The sequence below is a fragment of the Priapulus caudatus genome, unplaced genomic scaffold (genome assembly GCF_000485595.1).
Source record: "Priapulus caudatus unplaced genomic scaffold, Priapulus_caudatus-5.0.1 Scaffold1265, whole genome shotgun sequence".
Classification (NCBI taxonomy): Eukaryota; Metazoa; Priapulida; class Priapulimorpha; order Priapulimorphida; family Priapulidae; genus Priapulus; species Priapulus caudatus.
Genome location: NW_014578326.1, coordinates 9677 through 31969, shown reverse-complemented (window position 1 = coordinate 31969; position 22293 = coordinate 9677). Strand labels below are relative to the sequence as shown.

General features: G+C 47.4%; 2 protein-coding genes across 2 annotated transcripts in view; one reads left to right on the top strand and one right to left on the bottom strand.

Moving 5' to 3' along the window:
- The window catches only part of LOC106816030 (splicing factor 1-like), a 52350-nt gene extending 31838 nt beyond the window's left edge, over positions 1-20512 (bottom strand). Inside the window, exons 1-2 of the mRNA XM_014820577.1 lie at positions 20398-20512; positions 17390-17554 (exon numbers count right to left, since the gene is read on the bottom strand). Of these exons, the coding sequence (XP_014676063.1) occupies positions 17390-17554; positions 20398-20435 (203 nt within the window). The 5' untranslated portion in view covers positions 20436-20512. The remainder of the gene's footprint in view (positions 1-17389; positions 17555-20397) is intronic.
- LOC106816029 lies at positions 9626-16826 on the top strand. Its single transcript, XM_014820576.1, has 7 exons — positions 9626-9704; positions 12225-12363; positions 12697-12830; positions 13444-13576; positions 14101-14236; positions 14720-14880; positions 15295-16826. Exons 1-7 carry the CDS (start codon positions 9665-9667, stop codon positions 16118-16120), a joined length of 1569 nt encoding a protein of 522 aa, XP_014676062.1. The 5' UTR covers positions 9626-9664; the 3' UTR covers positions 16121-16826.
- Positions 20513-22293: the final 1781 nt, after the last annotated feature.

The following is a 22293-nucleotide window of genomic DNA, read 5'->3' as shown; positions in this document are numbered from 1 at the left end:
TGTACATGTATGGTACATGTATACATTGTGTTAGATGTACGTGTACGGTACATGTATACATTGTGTTAGATGTACATGTATGGTACATGTATACATTGTGTTAGATGTACATGTATGGTACATGTATACATTATGTTAGATGTACATGTATGGTACATGTATACATTGTGTTATATGTACATGTATGGTACATGTATACATTGTGTTAGATGTACATGTACAATGGTACATGTACACATTATGTTAGATGTACATGTATTATACATGCATACATTATGTTAGATGTACATGTATGGTACATGTATACATTATGTTAGATGTACATGTATGGTACATGTATACATTATGTTAGATGTAGAGACATGTTGTATTGTTTTGTGTGTGCATTTTGAATGTTCCAAGTACCAATTTTGCCCTATTAATTATAGGCATGGCATACAAGGGGAGGGGCGTTATCCAAATTTAAAGATTTCTTTCAATTCAGGGGATTTTCACAGTCAAATGCAAGGATTTATCCTAAAGGGGGTCATTTGTACGCTACACCTGTGCCTATAACCATGACAAAATAGCAATAGGAACCTAGTAGCAATAGTGTTGTCGTGTAGTGCTTCTGCTGGTCAATAGGAAAAGGGCATAGAACCCTGCCCCTCTATTTAAAAAAAATGAATCAGATAAGTTAAATCCTGGTTCAAAAAAAGAAAAAAGAAAAGAGGTATGGTCTCGGTGAGAATCGAACGCATGAATCGCCAAGTTCATTACGGTTTGCAAGTCTGGCCACAACTGCACACAGCTAAAGTGGAAACTGATGACGTCAGAAGTCGATTTTGATTGGCTAAATGTACACTGTGCTTGCTGAAAGGGTCAGCAAAAAAAATTCGCACCCCGCCCACCTTCCTCGCTGTTCCCTCTCCGCGGCCGTGGATGGTGGGGTAGTAACAACACTACCGCACTGAAACTCCGCCGTCATTTTAGATGAGGGATGGACCATACATGTTTGTTACAACGCCGATGAGCTGTGACAATGACGCAGACCCACAACGTGTACAAAGGGGCAAAACGATCAGACAAAACAACGAGATAAAACAGTCGAGTAGAACAATGAAGTGTAACAATAAGGTTGGCGAATGAAGTATAACTATCAGTATGAGGTTGAAACAATAAGGCAGAACAATAGTATATATAAAGCAGGACGAACCATCACCGCGAGGGCCGTTGACAGAGATCTAAATCAGCTGCCACTGGCCACCTGGTGAGAGCGGCGGGCCGGCGGGGGCGACAGAGGCGAGACGACAATCCATTCGTCACGACAGCTACCTTCCGACCAAAACCTTCAGTTCTTTCACATTCACGAAACGTTACTAGCATCCGTAAGCTCCCTACCTAGCCACGTGGGTTGGTACGCCGCCAGGGGGCAGGGATGGCAACTCTTGGATGCGACGCTAACGACAGCGGCAGTTCCCCCGGGGCCATTCCGCGTCTTCCCACTTGCGCGCCCCCGCCGCAATCACCACATTGTTGTGACTGCTGCCAGGATATACGAGAGCAGGCGATTACGGTGCGCGAATGAGCCGGACACGGAATCTATGCGAATAACACAGCGATGATCCTAAACGGAGATTGTAGGGAGTGACCATGAAGTGTGGGGGAGTGGGAGGTTGGCGAGAAATGTAGGGAAGTGGGGAGGGAAGAGCGGAATGTGGTTGGGGAGAAGAGATGTGTTGGGCCGTGGGTGGAGAGATGTGAGGGGAGAGATGAGAGAAGAAAGGTGGGGGAGAGATTAAAGAAGAGGTGGCTGAGAGAGAAAGAGTGGAGAGGTGGGTGACAATCGGAGGAGAGAATTGAGATGTGGGATGCGAGCACAGAAAATAGGCGTGTGGAGAGAAGGTGTAGGGGAGAGAGAAGAGAAAAGAGGTTTGAGAGAGAGAGACAGAGACGTGGGCAAGCCCACTAAGACGGCAGACGGGATGAGTTTGCAGTGGTCTGCTCACACCTGTACTATAGTTACACATACCTGCACCACATCCCTCTCAGTATCACACCTGCACTCTGATAACATAAAGCTACCATTACAGGATGCCGCGCCAGGTACCTAATAGCATTGTCATTATTACGCGCAATATCACGTGTTATATTTACGCGACACGCGCGTTTCCATACACCGCACGCTATTCACACACATTGCCCAAGTGACGAGGAAATGCATGCGAAACACGTGCGGGTGGAGGGGATTATATACCTCTCACCATCCATCACATCAGCAAGGCTAGACGAAACATCTTACACTGCCCTAAGCGAGGGGGCAGTGTTGCCCTGCATGCTCTCTAGCTGACCCGCACGGCGTGTGTGTGTGTGTTTGTGTGTTTGTGTGTGTGTGTGTGTGCGTGCGTGCGTGCGTGCGTGCGTGTGTGTGTGTGTGTGTGCGTGCGTGCGTGCGCGTGCGTGCGTGTGTGTGTGTGTGTGTGTGTGCGTGCGTGCGTGCGTGCGTGCGTGCGTGTGTGATTAATTATTACACATATTGTAACGAGGAAAAGAAGTCTGTTTAGTAACAGGCGAACAAGCTAGTGCAGGAGAATGTTCTTTTATTGATGCACAGCACAGTAACAATCTTCCACCCGTATTCTCTATACTCACTTTCTCCTCCCCTCTCACACATCTATCCCCTCCTACATCTTCCCTGGCCTCTCCCGGCCTCTACCTTATATATATCTCAGGCGTGGCTTTTCGGTGGTCACGTGTTCTTGCGCATTGGCCGGCCCTATCTTAGATCTGTCTTCTCGGTTGTGTTCATGACATTGACCGGTCGGGTGGTCACGTTGCATCGATCAGCATTTGTGGTTGCCAATTGCGACCCCCTTATTACTGTCCGACCGCCAATTCTCCCGGTTGCACCATCTATGCATGCGTTTCACTACACCATAGTACCGTATATCCGAGTTGCTACTGAATAATTATATTGGCCACCTCTCCTGTGAATGTCTACAAAAACCTAAACCTCATAACACCCTGTCTTCACACAGATTACAATACCGGGTGCCTTCTAGTACCTATTATATTGAGTGAATTTGGACGATCACTTCGCTTATGATTCGAACTCCCCCTATAAACTTTCGCTCGCGTAATTTTGCATCGCTACAATATACTTGATGTTAACGGTCGTGACTCATCATGGCGGTGTAAAGGTAGGTCAGTAGGGCTGAGAGGGTCTATGTCCCCCAGGGTACGTTCCAGGCCTCCGGCAGTACCCTGGGGGACATAGACCCTATGAGCGTCAGTAGGGGAAAACGAGTGCAAGCAATGCGATTCGGGTCGCAAAGAGTGAAAGCATTGAAAATGCATCGCTATTCATTGCATTAATTGAGATATTCTACCTCTGAAGCTCAGAGATAGGGAAGATAACGCCAACCCACGAACCCCTCATTTATTCTCTGACAACTATTGCCACATGCGACCAGTCGCTGTGAAAACACTTGCTGCCCGTGACGAAACACCGAGACCTGTGATATCATCGACTCCTGTGACAAACATGCGATGATAATGTAACATAACTCAAGTCTAAGACCGCAACCAAGAAACTGTGACAGCCACAGACACGTGGTCACAAAGCACACTCTGTGACAGCCACAGATATCTGTGACCACAAACACCACACTGTGACAGCCGCAGGCATCTGTGACCACAAACAAGAAACTGTGACAGCCATGCATAGACATCTATGACCACAAACAAGAAGCTGTGACAGCCACGGATACCTGTGACCACAAACAATACATTGAGGCAGCCACAGACATCTGTAACCAAAAACAACCCACTGTGGCGGTCACCGAAATCTGCGACAATAAACCGAAAGATGTGACAACCCACAGACGCATGCATCGACAAATAAGAGCTGACGAGTGTGATTCTACATGCAGATCGCGTCGGCGCTCACCTTAACGCTCACCTTAACGCAGCACGAAATTAAATCACAACTGTCAGGTTTTACTACGAGCAGCGAAACATCCCAAGTAGCAGTAAAAAGGGGACACTGGGGGCAACACCCTAGAATAACACCCTTAGATCTGTAACGCAGATGCGCACGGAATCATTGATGTAAAATTAATGTTCTGCGAGCTATAACACGGTACCGCATAACAGGGCCACCAACGGACATAAACGACGTAACGGGCCGTTATTCGGAGCTGTCACCCGACAACACATTCTCGGCTCCCGGGGCGCTGGAATGCTGAGCTGCAGGCGGCGTCACGTACCTGCCGCCTGTGTCGAACCGTCCGTTTACGACGTAATAGTGAGTTAATTTATGCACGGCACTCAAAAGAGGCGTTTATAATGCGGTGATTACACAGGCTGGGCGACTATGGAGCAGGTGGGTGGTTACATAGGTTAGCGCTGACCGTCTGGACGCGATTCCTGGAATCATATTATTTGTGCGTGCACGCACGTCGACCACGTTGTCAAAGCAACGACGTACCAGCGCGACATTACTCATGCGATGAAAACGCACGCACACACGCGCACACGCTCACACGCACATACATGTCAGCACGCACACGCATACACGCACGCACGCAACCGCACACGCGAACGCAAGCGCTAGACGCACAAGAACCGTTGATATAGCAAATGTCATCTTGCGAACAAAAATCAGGGAGTGAAGGCTAGCGACATAGACTGAGATCTATGTGGGAAGTGATATACTGTGAACACGCGAACGCACATACCTGAACGACACCTGACTATAACCCAGGCATGGGAATAAATGACCTAGAAAAAAACTGAACACATTATGCCGAAGTCGTCTTGGGGGTTGGTGTGAAAGAGGGTCGGCTCAGGACTTCGACGCGTGGGCAGGGGGCTTCCCCCTGGAAAATTTTTGCAATTTAGAGGCTCTGAGATCGCATCTGATGACTTCTGGAGGTACAATTATTCACAATTTACAAAGGACAAAATACCCAAGTTTTAATCGGAAACTTTTCAAATTGATCCATGCATAATGCATACATCAAATCATCAATACATCAATCACATAAATCCTGCATGCATGCAGAATGCAAAGTGTATTGTTTATAAATAGTTATACTCACAAACTACACTACCATTGAATTGAACCCACTCGGAGAGTACCAATGCCATTTTGGACCTATCAAAACGCGCATTTGAGAAAAGTTAGCGCTGGTAAACACACTTTTTGAAACAATGAATTTGATTGGCCGATGCTTCTACCGGTATGCGGAAAATAAATACCGGTTGTATCAAAAGACGGTGTTTCTTAACTTTCTTTTCGCGAGACAAGGCCGCTATTTCTTTTTGATTAATTAGCAGTGCAATTGCTCCGACTTTTGTTGGCGGGGCACACACGGGGTTTCAATCCACCCTCCACGCACTCACATCTACCCCCCCCCAATATCTCGACGAATTTTCACGTTTCTCAAAAATGACCCAGGTAGTCGGCAAAAAATTCCCACGTCATATCGTTATGGCATCATAACCCACCGTCGTGTTATTAATAATTCACCGTGTAACCTATATCAAAAGGCTGACCAACATGACAAAGACCAGTGACGTCCGTACTGCTGCCTGACTACTAACGAGGGACCAATGACGTCGGTGCCCCGTCACCAGTCACTGAAACGGCTATAGGCCTACACATATACAGAGAGAGTGAAAGAGAAATCAGAATGTAGATCGTGTCATGGGTTACAGAATTAACACTTCAAGCCGCAATCTAGCGATGACTGGGTTTACAATGACTCTCCCCGGACAATAATTCAATTACTATACACTTTATACTGCAGCGAAAGTCCATCCAGTATATATATGTAGTTAACAGGGTCATGTGAACGCTCGGTAAACGCCACCGAGTCAGCCACGTAAGATTGTTCTGCGAAGTGAGTAAGATATTGAAAGTGGACCAGACGTTTGCGTATACTCAATAAGGACTAGAGCAGGACGTAAGGACCCGATCTACGACAAAGAGAACACCACAGAAAATATCAAAGCACTGGTCACTGATATGGGCAGGCAGTGTTCACTTATATGCAAGCAATCATCGCTTATATGAAAGCAATGGTCATATAAATTTACAATGGTCTTATAAGCTGCTCTGATCGTCGGTAGCAACAAATTGAACAATTCGTCGACAAATGGGCTAATACACTCTCACACGAGACCGACCTCATAATAGTAGACGTCGCGCCTTTGTGACGGCAGAGCGGGAATCGAGTTTAACACCATTTTATTGTGACAATAATATATATGACAGCAGCGCGCCGTTTGTTTGTTTGTTTGTTTGTATTGTTATTTACGACCCTTCGTCGCGGACTTAGTAACATATGCGAGTTCGCGTAGGCCTAGTTGTCGTAAATCTTACGGGGCCGGGGTAAGAGGACCGGGGCGGGGCGGGGGTGGTGGACGGGGAGAAGCGAGGATGGCGGCAGGTTAAATTTACGGCGCGCTGTCATCATAATATATGATATATCCGATTCACGACGGGACCATTATGACATCGCGGCGGGGCAGTGTGCGACACACTTTCCTTGTATCAGCGTGCGTTCCGTGCATGGCGGCACGGTAGTTAACGCAAAGCATTGTTCCTGAGCGCCGGGAATGGGTTCATTACAAACCGTAACAATGACGGCATCATGTTTATTCGCAGCCTCCGCCGCAGCCCTGCCCGGTGCTGGTGGTGATGACGATGATGATGATGCTAAATTGGCAACGATTGCGAAGCCATTAGCTGCATCTATTGTTAGCGCTATTATCTTATGCCGCGCGAAACGACCAGATTAACCCAAAGAGATGGAGAAAGAAAGAGAAAGAGCGAGGAAGAGAGTGAAAAGGAGAAAGAGAACGAGAACGAGAGAGAGAGAGAGAGAGAGAGAGAGAGAGAGAGAGAGAGAGAGAGCGAAGGAGGGAGGGAGAGAGAGAGAGTGCGCGTATGTGCGTGTGTAAACGGTTGTAAACTAATGTTGCTCCAGGCGTGGATAGCGGGGAGCGCTGCCAGCCAGCCAACCATCCTGCCAGCCACCACGAGCCCGCCGTGTCATCACGACAATCGCTACAACAGTTTCCTATAATTGCTCGCGACAGAGTCCTTGCCCCAGTTGCTGGTCGGGACGACCGAGCAGGAACGTCAGATAGAGAGAGAGAGAAAGAGAGAGGCCGCCCCGTGACCTTCGGCGGCGGGGGAAGGGCGAGAGAGGAGCCGAGAGCCTTATCTTAACAGAGCCGCCTAGTATAACCGCGCGCAAACATGCAGCGACGCACCCACAACAACACCCGCTAGCACGTACCTACGAAAGCGTAAACTCTCCGTGGCATTTCTTTCGCCTCAGGTTATTTTCGCGGGTGGGGCAACATCACTACGACGAGTGCTCCGTAGTGTGACACGACGGAACAATAACTATCGGTACTACGCTCAGGGGGAATACGTTTACTCCTGCATACTTTATTACGACGACCTTAGCATTCGCTCGCAAACATGTAAGTATAAATAGTTCTTGGGCCATACTAAAAAATCGGTGCGACCAATCAAGGTTGTACAGGTAATAAACGGGACAAACCTATATGGCAATCGGGGATGTTTGTCGCGGGGGAATAAAGGAGAGGAACAGTGATGCTGTGAGAATGAGGCTGGTCCATACTCATAGGTTGCTACGGAGGGAATCGCACGCAGGTGTGAAGAATACCTATACGGGAGCTGCACGCACTATAGCGCTCGCCAACCATCCTATAAACTCCGCATCACTTCGACGAGAATAGGTGTCACGCACGCACGCATGTATGTATAGAAGTAACTTGATTGCCCGTATAACTTCCTTGTTCCTGCTCAACCGACACAGTCGTACATCTACACGACCCTGGCGACACTGACCACAAGACTACGGGCATACCTGCCGACGCTTCCGCCGCCGCCGCCGCTGCTGCTGCTGGTGGTAGTAATGCCACCGGTGCGGCAGCTGCTCCTGCTGCCGACGCTGTGGCGGAGGCTGCCGCTGCCGACGATGGGAAGATGTGGGAGAGGTAGCGCGCACGGCAGCAGACGCGTGGCGCGTGGTCTGGCTGCCTGCTTAACGCTACATGCGCACGCACGTGCGAGCGCCGCCCTCACCCTGCCCCTGTTACATCATCACATGTGCAAACGAACTTGACAACGAAAGAGTTAACCGCCAGACATACGCTCAACTCCTACAAACGCTCTCTCTCTCTTCCTCCCACCTCCTCTGTCTCTCTTCATCTCCACCTCTCTCGCCCTCCCTCCCTCTCCCGCGGTCTCTCTCCATTTCACCCTCAATTTCTTCTTACCTCACGTTCTCCTTCTCTCTCCCTCCCTCCCCTTCTCTCTTTCTATGTCTATATATCGCTCTCACCGTTTTAAGCTTCCTTACATTCGCCTCTCCCTTCTTACCGCTACTTCTCCTTTCTCCGCCTTTCTCCTGCTCTGTCTGTCTCCCCGTGTATCTCTCTCCCTTTGTTTCTCGTTTACTCGCATTCACGTCCCATTCAACCCCCCCATCTCCTCCTCATAGTCTCTCTCTCTCTCTCTCTTTTCCTCCCTCTCTCTCTCTCTCTCTCTCTCTCTCTCTCTCTCTCACGCCTTCTTTAATTCGCACAGTAGGATCTATCGTGTTACCATTCCTACGGAATATGTTATTGTTAATCGGTGTTCAAATGCGCACGTACACGCACGAACAAGTGTATTATCAAGGTTAAACCTGTCCTTACGATAGATGCTTCTCTTATTCATATGCAGCGACGTGCGCGCAATAACCGGATACAAAATACCGCACAATACTCTAAAACTTCTTTTCACATATCTAAAATTAAGTACGTGTTGCAAACTGCACGCGAGATATCAAGAAAGTGCCACTTCAGGTATAAGAAGGGCCTGGAAGTGGGGAATTTACAAACGTAGTTCTTCTCCCCTCCCTCCGTGAACGTATGCTTTACCTGTCGAGAGTGCGTGCGTGCGTGCATGTGCGTGCGTGCTCGCGTGTGGGGCAGGAGATGTGGGTACTTGTGGTTGGTTCTGGCACTCATTTCTTTCTTCTAACTCTAAAGAGTCGATGGGTAAGAGAAGCAATATTAAATAAATGAGATAATAAATAGTTATGTTATGTTCTGCAACAAACTCACGTACACTCACGTACACACACGCACGCACGCATATACACGCACACCTTAGGTTCCGCTAGCCTACTTTAGCGTAATAAACGATCGCACTCTACAATGAGATCGCGCGCCCGCGATGTTGTAATCCTAAACTATAAGTCTGTGTGTGATAAACTACCCCCGCCCCCCCGCCAGTCACACCGACACCGCACGCACTGTCGCCCGCGCCCGTACTTCGTCATCCGTCGACTCATTTGTCGGCAACCTTTGGCAACAATTCAAAAGAAGAAAATAATCAAAAATACATTCGCGTAGAAGCGACTCGTCGGCTATCTGGGCATGCGCACGCGGAGGTGCGCTGATGTGGCTGGCGGCGGCGGGGGGGTGGGGGGGTGGTGGGGGTAGTACCGGATTCAGAGACGTCGACGACCAACGGGGAGCGAGAGTTACGATCAGGTGGAATGGGAGCAGACGAGAGCAGCTAGCATATATAAGACGTCGGCCGTCGCACCACCGGCATCGTGTCTTACGTCCGCAGCCTCCCTCATCTTCTAACATGATGAAGATCCTTCTAATCGCAGCCAGCCTCTACGTGGGTAAGTACGAGCAACAGCCGTGTAGAATTCGCATCAACAAATCGCTGGAGTCGGATTAATACCTAACACAAGCGCATGTGTTCATTTCTGTCCCCCTATTTCATCACAGTGTCTTCACTAGCGTGCCTAGCAGTCATAATTCTTCTCATCTATTCTTCTTCGATACTTCTAACCACTCGTGTTCAACGCGGGTTCTCCCATCATTGCCACCACTTTCTTCCCCTCTTACACTGCCTCTTTCGTCTTGTGTCTCGCACTCGTCATCTGCCATTGTGCTTCCTTTCTAAGAAACCTTAACCTCCAGTCGCCTATAATAGGTGCGTTCACACTGGCGCGAATTAGCGGGCTGCAAAACCCGGTTTTTGCAGCCCGCTCCAAAAAAATGAGCTTTTTTACAAGTGTGAACGCAATTAGCTCACTAAATCGCGCTCAAAATAGCGCGCTGCAAAGAATACTTCCGAATGCACTAATTTGGAATCAGCGTGCTTATTTGCACCGCGGCGTGATATTTGCACCGCGGCGATTAGCGAGATATTCGCCTGTGTGAACAACGACACAATTCGCTCACTATTATCCCCGCTATTAGCGGGCTGAGCAGCGCGGTTTTTCTTGTGTGTGAACGCGCCTAATAACGCAGTTGTATCCGACCATTTGATAATTCCAGCTATACACTTTCTGTCCAGCCAGTCATCGAACCACCACCGAATTTTACTCACGGGCCTCTCCTCTCTCTCTCTCCCTCCCTCACTCCCTCCTCTCTCTCTCTCTCTCGCTCTCTCTCTCTCTATCTATCTATCTCTCACTCTCTCCCCTCAGCTCTCCCTCTATCTATCTCTCTCTCCCTCTCTGACTGCCTCCCTATCTCTGTCTGTCTATTTTCCTTTCTTTATTTCTCTCTTTCTCTGCCCCCTCTCTCTCTGTATGTGTGTTTATCTCGATCCTTTCACTAGTTACTCGCTATCACATTCATTCACATAATATCAAGAGTCCATAATAAAAATGTTCTATTATGAACTCTTGATAATATATTATAGCGTTATGTTTAGAATATCCATTCTTCAATCCCTCACACACGCACGCGAACCTGCCTGCAACGTGACTCTTCCCGCTTTCTCATTTTCGTATTTAGTACGCGATATGCCTACAGATATAATTAACTGCCAGTTTTTTTTACCGGGATAGTGTTTTGCTTTCCACGCTACTAAAATAGTCCGCGAATAAAATATCTGTCATGCCATAAGCCACTCGTGCGACAATTACCACGTCTTTGTAATTATGTGACTCTGGTCAGATCAACTTGCGTGTATTTGAAGCGACAAGGGTATCATCAACGCTTGGATGTCTGCCACACATTAGTTAGTTATATTGTCGCACTCCGTGTAGCAGGCATAGCTCAGCTCTAGCCGGAGTTCTCACCACGCTACATACGTAATTACATGAGATATCCCGATCTTCGTCTGGAGCAGAGATTCTTCATATGTAGCCATCTCCACATTCAGCCACCAGCGGCGGTGGCAGCAGTAGCAGCAGCAGTAGTAGCAGCAGTAGCAGTAGTAGCAGCAGCACTAGCACTTGCGTGCGCATAATTTGATATCAGCTATATTCAGTTGTTCCCAATGTAGCGCCCACGCCGTGGGGCTATGGGATTACATAGGAGGGCATCAACTCATAAGCGGGTAGGTCCGGGTAGCGTAGAGGGCATTAGGGATGAGATTATGCAGTCAATGTTTGAAAACCTCGTCGCTAACCCGTCCACATAGGTAGTTTATGACGATTCCACATAAAGTGCTTTCAGGCTATATACTTTGTGTGCATAGCCAGCGGAGTAAATCTAGTAGATGCGCTGATATATAACCTGTCTATAGCGGCTAAACTGTCTATATTGGGTAATAAACGGCAGCTAACCTGTCCATGGCATGTGAACTGCGGTTAACCTGCTTATAGCGGCTAACCTGTATATAGCGTGTGAGCTGCATTCGTAGCCACAGCACGGCAGCGGTACGATGGAGGTGTAAGCTACTCAGTGAGTCTCACGCTACATGTGCGGCATTCACCCAATAAAACGCCATGCGCGATAATTCACGTGCCGTATAACTATCATATTCATATAGGCCTACATAAAATAGCTCGCAGTTCTCGTTGATCCATCATAGTACCGTCAGCAGCCACACATCTGAGTCGCGTGTGCCTAGACTTTACTACGCTATTTCTGCGTCAGCCCCCGGCGGTGGGGGGGGGGGTGAGTGACACGCTATCGCAGCAGGGGTGTGCGGCGAGAAAACGAGCAGTCCTGGTGGTATATGACACGATTATAGTATTATGGGAGGAAATTTCACACGCGGCTTCTTTCGCTCCCTCTCTCTCTTATATATGTATATATATATATATATATATATCGCACATTATCATGAACCTATAGCTATACTGTTTGTTATGATGCAGCATATAACACGGTTCGTGACATTACACAGTGTGAGTTGAATCAGCCATTCATTAACCTGCTTCATCGCTGTGCCGCAGCCCTTGCAGGCCCCGTCGAGAAGCGGTTCGGAGTACCTCTCACCGCCGAGCTGGAGTGTCTCAACGGTGCCAACTTCTCAACGGACGCCAACGACTGCCAGATCTTCTATATCTGCGACCATTTGTGGCCGAAGATCAGGTAGGCACGCACGCACGCGCGCGCGCACACACACATGCGCACGCACGCGCGCACATGCACACACACACACATACACACAGACACACGCGCGCACATGCACATACACACACACTCCCCTCTCTTTTCCCTGCTATATATATATTGGGATATATATATATAGAGAGAGAGAGAGATGCATCCGCCTGTAACGCGCACACACGCACTCATGCACGTTAAAAATGTAAAATTTGTTAGCATTTAAGGCTCTATCTGCAGGAATCGTGTGCGCTCTCCCCCTGTCCGCCACAACAGCTATTGTATTTAAACGCGCTCTCTCTCTTTCTATTCCGTCAGGCGCTGCGCTGCAGATACCATTTGGTCGCCACGCGATCAGCGCTGCATGGGCAAGTTCTCAGCTTCCAATGAGATCTGCGGCTACCGGGCTCCGCAACCCCTGCTGCCTCCCGGCCTGGAAGAGCTCAGCAACAGTGAGTATCCTTCATTATCCCCGCCCAGCCCCTGCCCCTCCACCGAGCCCTGGTGCAGACGAGACCAACGTAGGTTAAGTGGCGCCCTGACCCCTGACGCAAACCTACAACGCGATATACATCGACAAGTGGCGCCCCCTGGCCGTACCCTAGCACCTGCCGACTTCCGGCTGATACGAGATATACATCAGTAAGTGGCGCCACCTGTCTCCGACCAGCCTGATCACTGAAGTCATTGTGATCATTGACACCCTTATAATCTTCTGCAGTGTCACAACATCTCGCAAGGAAAGACAACAAGATCTTTTCGATATATTTCCTGATGTTAGATGTGACAATTGTTCACGAGCAAGTCAGTGAAAATATACACTATCGATGACCTTTCTAAGCAACCTCTGTAACCAGCTAATTACTTTCTCTTCTGCGTTCCCTTATGTTTAATAATTAAAAACGCAAACGAACAAGAAATATTGAGAGCCGTCGACGCCACGTTGCTCTTCCACGCAACCACAATCGTACAAGTGCAGTTGGCGCGTTTGTTAGAACCAATTATACACTAATTAGACAACTAATTAGCGCACTAGTGATTAACACGCGGCTTCGTCAATTGCAGTCGGCCTCGACCAGCAGTGGGAGTGCCGCGAGACCGGAGAGCTCATTCCCTACAAGGGGGTGTGCGACGGTATCGTGCACTGCCTCGACGAATCTGACGAGCAGGGATGTGCTGCCTTCTGTGATGCCAACAGGCAAGTATTCGCACTAAGGTCCTAAGATGAGGAGAGAATCGATTCGTAATTATAATCCCCATCATAATCCATTCCGACGAATCGAGCCTCCTATGTAGACCAGAGTAATTATTGGGAAATCATGTGGTACGAGCGCAAATGTAATGCCAGGCTGGCAAGCTGTCAAAACCGCTGCATGTTGACAAGGCTTGTAACTGCTCATACCTGGCAAAGCTTCAGATAATTCCGGCAAACCGTTGTGCATCAAAAGCGCACCTCCACATGAAAGCCACTAGTTGATTATCAGGTTTAATTTCACGAGAGGTCCCGAGACTGACTCACCCGAGAGTTTTGCCTAGCCGCCTGCTGTCGCAAAGCAAACGCACCAAGATCATTCGAATATGAATTTATCTGCGACCTGCTGCCGCTTTTGTCGACCTGCTGATTTATCGTGGCATTAAATCGATTATGGTTTCAACCGAGAAACCCGACGATTTGCATTGCAAGACTTGACAAACGAATTGTGGTTTCCTCTCCCCGTGTAGCTGCCGTCTGCCCGACTGCAAGTGTGCGGACACCCAGATACCCGGCGGACTCGTGGCTAACGACATACCGCAGATGGTGCTGATCGGCTGGGATGAAGCCCTGCGCGTCGAGGACTACAACCATCTCTACCAGCAGGTATGTACGCATCGCAACAGCCTCTTCATCCCACATGCTTTCGAATCGACTACAGCGGTGCCCTCTGTGTTGTCACCATGGTAACGCTGCTATAGACTCCTGGTCCTGCACACACACACGCACGCACGCACGCACGCACGCACGCACGCACACACACACACACACACACTCACACACGCACACACACACACGCACACACACATTAGCTATAAAGCATCACCCTCTCAGTTGTCACCATGGTAAACCTGCGACAGCCCCCTCATACTGTGAGTAAGGTCTCTCGAGTCCTCGTCATCTATCTAAACAGAATTCCGTGCTCATCAAAAAAAGCAAGATAAAACCTCTCGAGTAGCAGCTTGCATCGATTATCGACAAAACAACCGAGATGTACCCCGTACGAAAGCGAGGCAAACTTCTTCGTCGAGAAATGACGATGTACCCAGCAATGATTGGCAACGTCAGACAAACTTTGCTCGCTTGCAGATCTTCAAGCGGGTGACGCCGAACAGGAGGCGCGAGCCGCGGAGGAACCCCAATGGCTGCCCAATAACGGGAACCTTCTTCGTCAGCCACCAGTTCACCGACTACGCCGCCGTGCAGTCCATGTACGCTGAGGGCAACGAGATCGCCGCTCACTCCATCAGGTAGGTGGTGGGGACGCCGTAGCCGCGGCAACGCCCGCGCGCTGTCCAGCCTCCGCTCGCGTCGCCATGTTGTCGGCTAGTGACCATTTCCGCATTCCTCCAAATCGGAACGGTCGGCTGTGGTGGTGGTGGTGGTGGTTTTGTGGAGTGTGTGTGTGTATGTGTGTGTGTATGAGTGGGTGGGGGGATGGGGTTATGTGGGGGGTGAGGGTTTCGAGCGATCATGCAGATTTGCGATCGGCTTTCGTTGTACTGCGATTTCGTTCGATCGCTCCTGAGCGCGCAAAAACTTTTGGTATCGGAACTCCGATCGGATTCGGTATTTCCGAACCGCGGAACCTCCGAATTGCGAATTCTCGTAGGGCCGCCGCGCCGACTCACCTCCTGCGTGCCACGTTTTCCCCCTCTTTACAGCAAGCAACTGCCGGCCGCATACTGGGAGAAGGCGGACGCGAACGAGCTGCAGGCAGAGTATGCAAACCAGCGCATACAGTTCAGCCAGCTGGCGTCGGTGCCGCCGTCACGCATTGTCGGCATGCGCGCTGCCTACCTGCAGACGAGCGGAGACACGACGGTCGACTTCGCGCAGAACGCCGGCTTTGCGTGGGACTCATCGTACCCAACGCCGCGCATGAGCCCGCCGCTGTGGCCCTACACGTTCGACTACAAGACGTTCGACCAGACCGCCGACGGAGACTGCCCCGTGCCGCCGTGCCCGACCGCGCCGCACCGCGGCTTCTGGGAGTTCCCGCTCGTCGATTGGATCGACACCAACGACACGCTGTGCGCCAACGTCGACAGCTGCTACTTCCCCGAGGACAAGGACGAGGCGCTCCAACTGCTGCGCTCCAACTTTGCGCGCCACTACGAGACGAACCGCGCGCCGTTCCCGCTCAACCTGCGCGCACGCTGGTTCCTCGACGACGGCCAGCACAACATGGAGGCACTGCAGGAGTTCATGGACGATCTCGCCGGCCGCGACGACATCTACTTCGTCACGTACAGCCAGGCACTGGAGTGGATGCGTGACCCTGTGCGGCTCGCAGACCTCGGCCGCTCGACGCTGTTCTCGTGCGACTACGCCGACCGCGCACCGCTCTGCGCGCACCCGAACCTCTGCGGCTACCTGAACATCACGCACGCGCCCAACGACGACGAGCATCCCGGCGACCGCTTCTTCCAGACGTGCGCCAGGTGCCCGGACAGCTACCCATGGGTCGACAACCCGACGGGAGAGTAAGGAGCGAGGGAGCGACGCTGGGACGTCGGATGGAATCGTCAGCTTGTTATTCGACCAGCTGTTGCGTGGGGTGAACGTGTTGTTCGTGAAGCGTGCGTGCCACGAAATCGTACGATTTCACGGTGCCACAGCACAAACCATGCGTCTGCGCTCAGGTGTCTTATATATATAGTGTTCATGTGTTATCCTGGTCAAAAAAATTCTGCAATTTGACCATTGTTACGTTTCGCAATGGTCAAATTGCAACGTTTTCCTCGTGCACACACGGATAGACGAATTCTGAAATGCTTTCTCACCGTGGATTAGTGATTACTACATAGTAGTTCTCTTAGGTATTGTTACCCTTCATTCATTTCTCTCGGCTGTCGGGTTTGTTGTGTACAATCGTAGAACGCTCATGGCCTCATTCACGCTTGGACGCGTTGAGGTTTTTAGTTACGAATGTAAATTTCTTTATTGTTTGTACTGCATGTAAATTGTAAGCATAGAGGTCGAGTCTTGAATCTTATCGATTTAAGTTGTCTTTTGGGAAAACAAATTTATTCATGTTGTTATATCATGTACGATGAATATAACTTGTTTTCTATTAGCTTGTAGCCGACTTTATACATGGAATTGAAAAAGTATGAAGTGGTGTACATAGTAATATGTAAGTAGTCCATTTTGCTTTTTTATGTAATAATATAATATATACTCTTTATCTTTACACAACGTGTTCATGTTTTTGATAGTGTACATGGTCACCTGACTATCAATGAGTAGCCATTTATCATTTCACTCTGACGTATGCCATTCTACGCTGTAACATTCTGCACCTAACATTCAATGTTACTATTCAACACCATCTCAGGGGTAGTTCTAAATTAACTTTTGAGCAAGGGAGTCCAACGGACTCCCTGCTGTCAAAAAGAGGGAGTCAGCAGTCTGAAGTTCAAAACTAAACTGCTAAAGATATTAACAAACGCATGTGCTTATTTTGAAAATTCATGCGATTGCACGTCTGCCAAATTTTCTTTGGACATTTGCTGAAAAAATACGGCAATTCCGCGAGGCCGTGCGCTGTAACGAACTAGTTAGTATGGCAGAAATTTTCAGGGAGTCACACGGACTCTTGCATATGTCAAATCAGGGAGTCCGACAGTAAATCAGGGAGTATTTGACTCCGGACTCCCGTTAATTTCGCACCCTGCCATCTATTGGAAAAAATCTGCCATATTCGTGTTACTTTCACAATCGAAACCGAACGTAACGTAAACAAGTGCGACTTACCAGAAGTACCACATGTTCCAGAAGCTGAGGAGTGTGTAGTGATGCACGCCGTAGTACGTGTTGTGGTCGTTGTTGTAGCCGTATGTGGGCAGGGAAGGCTGACGCGGGTTGCAGCAACCTCCCTGTGAGACGTTGTTACAGCATTCCTTACCGCCAGGACATTGGCTGCGAGACAGAAATTCACATCTCATCTCATGACGTGCGCAATTCGTACAAACATATACGAATTACATCTAGACGTGTAGCTAATCACGTGACTCTTCCTACACACACACACGCACGCATACACACACACACACACACACACTCATACACATACAGGGTCCCTGAAGCTTTTTGGAAACAAAATTCCATGGCTTTTCAATGACTTTCAAGTTTCAATTACCTTATTTAACAGAATTCCATTACTTTTTCTAATGTTTAGAAGTGATAAAATACTGAAAAATTATGTGTTAGGTGTTATGATATCAGTTAAAAAATTTATGCTTACTGTACATGACCACTTCTTGGAACTGTACAGTTGACACAAGTATATCAGTCTTTTGTTCGTTTTCATTCACAAAAAAATTGAAATACACCAAGACCTAATCTCCTTCAAACGGTATCGCTCGTTGGTTGAGAGCGCTATCAGGCAGCCAATCAATGGCGACATTTCAATTGTACTACAGACAACGTACTGTGTACATGATATTACTGTAAACAACTATATATGATATATATAATCAAGAGTGGATAATAGAGATAATATCAAGAGCTAATAATACCTAGAGTGTACAACGGAAAAACGGGAAAATAGTGCTATTTCACGACTACATTATTCTACTTTGCCTGCGAGTCTAGAATAATTTCATGGTATTGCATTAAGCAGAATTCCTTTCGTCTCTAGCAACAAGACCAAACGCGCTGTCAATACGATACTGCGCGCTAGCTGAGATATCGGCTGTCCTAAACCTCCGCCTCCCACCATCCTTACGCGGCTTTGTATGCCACATAATTCGAGCGCAACCGCTCCACGCTCTAAGCATTTTGGCATGCGATTCCGTCACCAGGCTTGGAGCGGCAAACTGGCATAATTGATGTCACCATGACCAAATTTGGCTACTCTTACTACAGTGAGTAACTGGAGTCTGCGTTGCTAAAAAACTTGATGGAGGCCGGCTCCATGCATGACGGGCATTAGCTGCTAGAAAAGATAAATGGGAAGATAAGGCATCGGAGGGCGAGAGCAACCGGGTTACATCGATAAATTTGATCGCGAAAGGGAACCGAACTTTCACGGAAGCAATGCGTTAGACGCGTTGTAGCGTGGTCCATGAGATTGATCATGTGGATAGGCATAAGCCGCGTAAGGCATGTGCGAGGGGGAGGTTTAGGAGCCGGATATCTTCAGCCTAGGAGATAGTCGGTATTGACAAAGCGGTTGGTCTTGTTGTAGCAGAGCAAGGAATTTCTGCTTAAATGCAATACCATGAAATTAGTTACCTAGACTCGCAGGCAAGTAGAATAATGTAGTCGTGAAATAGACTATTTCTTCCCGTTTTTCCCGTTGTACACTCTAGGTATTATTAGCCCTCTTGCAATCAATATCAGGAGCGTATAATGACAAATATTTGTTTTTACCCCAACACACACACACACAACCACAAGCGACGCAAAACTCATTTTTCCAACTTATTGTTGGCTATAAAGACATAACCCAACGGCAAAAAACTTGCCCCCATAAGGAGGCATCTGTTAACGTTTTGACCTTAAGGGATACAGTAAAGCGTTTTAATGGCTAAAATTTGGTACGATGTTTTCATTTTATTTCTGTACTCGAGTGGCCGTAACCACCTAGGCGCGACCCCCCACGCGTACTACTTATTTCTCCATATTTTAAGGCACCATTTTTATTTGTTGGTTTACAGATCTTTTTTGTTGTGTTGACTCAATTAAAAAAAAGAAACAAAAAAACATATACATGTGATAACTGATATACACATGATATTAAAGTATTTTCAAGAAAACTAAATGAAAACAAACTCAACTTGTAACTTAGTTTTGACTTATTATTTATTAAACTATTTGTTTATGAAATGTTTTTGTTTTTACATTTAATTTTTTTATTCACTATTGTGCTCGAAAAAGGTCGCGTGGGAATAAAGGAAAATACTAGATTTTTCAATTTTATTTTTTCCCGCTATTTTTTTTTGAAAATTTTGGGTCGACGGAATCTCGTAAACCAACCAAAATACCAAAATTTTGCGCCTAAACAATGCATGTGAACTTTCAGAGTCATTTTGAGGTTGCCTGCGCGGTACACTGCTGTAGTGAGTAGGTGTTGTCAATCCGGTTGTATTTCGTAATCGATCATCGGTTGGATCCAAGTAACCGATGGATCGGTTTAGCAATCGCGTTACTCGGGGTTTGAATGCCTGCGCGTGTGCATGTACGTGTGTGCCATGTATGCGCTTTGTTTAGCCTGTTTACTGCATTGTTTTCCACTATTTACTACTGTGTGTATAAATTACATGTACTTTAAAAAGGATAAGCTTGCTATAGTAGCGATCGATATCTTGTGATTTCTCATCACTTTCAAGTTTTCTTGTTTTCAGTTTTACATTTATTTCAATTTTTTTTTCCCGATGAAAGATCGATTATGGATTTTTGTAACCAGCCGCTTGTTCGAGCCACTGTTCAGCCGATAATCGAGTATAATCGATGATCGTGACATCACTAGTAGTGAGCCGTTTGATATCTTAAAAGTGCTGTCTTTTATGAGTTATGGTTATTTATTTGGGTGCTAGAAATTTCATGAATTTTTTTTGGCTTCAGCGTAGTAGAGATACATCTGATCTATAAATAAAACGTGTGATTTATTCCATTAATTTGTCAATAATCGTTTACACTTCATTAGAGCAATACCAATGCAAACGCTTGAGTGTATCCTTAAGTGACAATGGCTATTACTGTTTCGCAGTAACTTCTGCATGATAACGATAGTATCACCGCGTTTCATTTATACTCACTAATACGTTCCTCCGTACGATGTGTTAGAACACAACATTCCTGATGCGTGCGAAACCTGAAGGACATGACAGACATTAGGATTTCGACACACTTACTCGCGGCATCCGCCGATGTTCTTCCACTCTCAACCTTCGTGAAATTGGGGGAGTAAAATTGTAGCGACGATTTTACTGCCCTAGCTGGAAAGTATTACTTTATATTACTCAATCGAGGGTAAACAAAATTATAACCGAATTATAAAATTATGAACGTAGCGTTAATCGCCGCTAACCATGCGGCGTGTTATGGTGACCTAGAAAATAGAATTGGATTTCATGACGATGCCGATGACAGACAGACGAGGTCAGGCGATCATTGTCCGCACGCAGACGTTATAACTCCGCTTTGCTAATCTGAGGGTGCGGGTGTTTATATAGCTGCCCATTACTGGGGTTAGCTCTAGATAGTAACTATAGCCCGCATACGCGGGCTATAGTTACTAGAGCTATACTGGGGTTAGATACAATAATGTAACCCAAACACAGGATAGGGTTACAACGCGATTCACTCAGGTCGGTTTTATTGTGTGTTTTTCGAGACTACAACTTCCAAACTGGGTTTATTCTAAACACGAACCTTTCTTCGCTATCCTGGGACTTACTATGTATCACAATACTCTGTATTAAACTATTATAACCGGTTACAAAATTTCGAAGTGTCGAGCGGTGATATTTCGAGCGCCATTTTGTTGACCTGTGACGTACAGATTCCCAATGCGCATAGCGTTCGACTAACTTCGACTCCAAGATTGAATGTATCATGGGATGCCTGATTTCAGTCATGACGTCATGACGAAGTTAGCCGAACGCTATGCGTATTGAGAATCTGTATGTCACAGGTCAACAAAATGACGCTCAAAATATCACCGCTCGTCACTTCGAAATTTTGTAACCGGTTATAATAGTTTAATACAGAGTATTGTGATACATACTAACATAGTAAGTTCCAGGGGGTAGATTCATCAAGCTGCGTACGCAAAATAATTTGCGTAAATCTTGTGTACGCAATCGACGTTGCTCAGTTGCGATTCATCAACACAGCTATTTAGTAAATTTGCGTACGATTTCGTGTACGCAAGCGAGGCCGTTTTAGGTGCGATTCATCAAGCTAAAATTTACGTAAACCTTTGCGTAACTTTACACGAGCTGACGAGGTGCCGTAAACCACTCAGCATACCGCAGCATACATTATTTTATTGAGAAAACATTATAAAATTACTACTCAACTAGAAATAAATAAACAAGTGCCGCGGAGCGACAGCGCTCATCTAACGTCTACTGCGGTAACTCTGTGGTGGAGTGGTGGGATTCTAGTAAACCCTGTTAGTCCCAAATGTGTTCACATACAGATGCCCGGAAACAGTGGAATGCACAGGGATGGCGTATCAGGAACCTTCTCAAGGATGTTCGTTGGATCGTTATCAAAGTTGCCGACAGATGGCGCGTACGTTTAAGTGCCTTCAGATTAAAGATGGAAGCTCCCATCGTACGTAGTAGCACAAACTATTTGCAAGACAGAATAGGTAAGCACTCATCCATTTACCTACGCAAGCCTACAGGCTGCAATAGAGAGCTGCCACATGTAACCAATTAACGCAGGCAAAAACTACACAGTACCACCAACACATGCGACTGGCAGTAGCCACTGGCAGTGGCATACGTTACATGTAACATACTGACGTACAGAATGCCATAGAAATTATACGATTTAAGGAGCATCAACCTTCTTTAACCAAATTTAGCTTTTGAAATTTCACTGTGACATTGTAGCCTCATACATCCAGGCAGGCCTCGAATTAAGCGACAAGAGGGGCAAGGCAATTTTTTGGGGGCATGTGAGAAATTGCCTTGAATTTT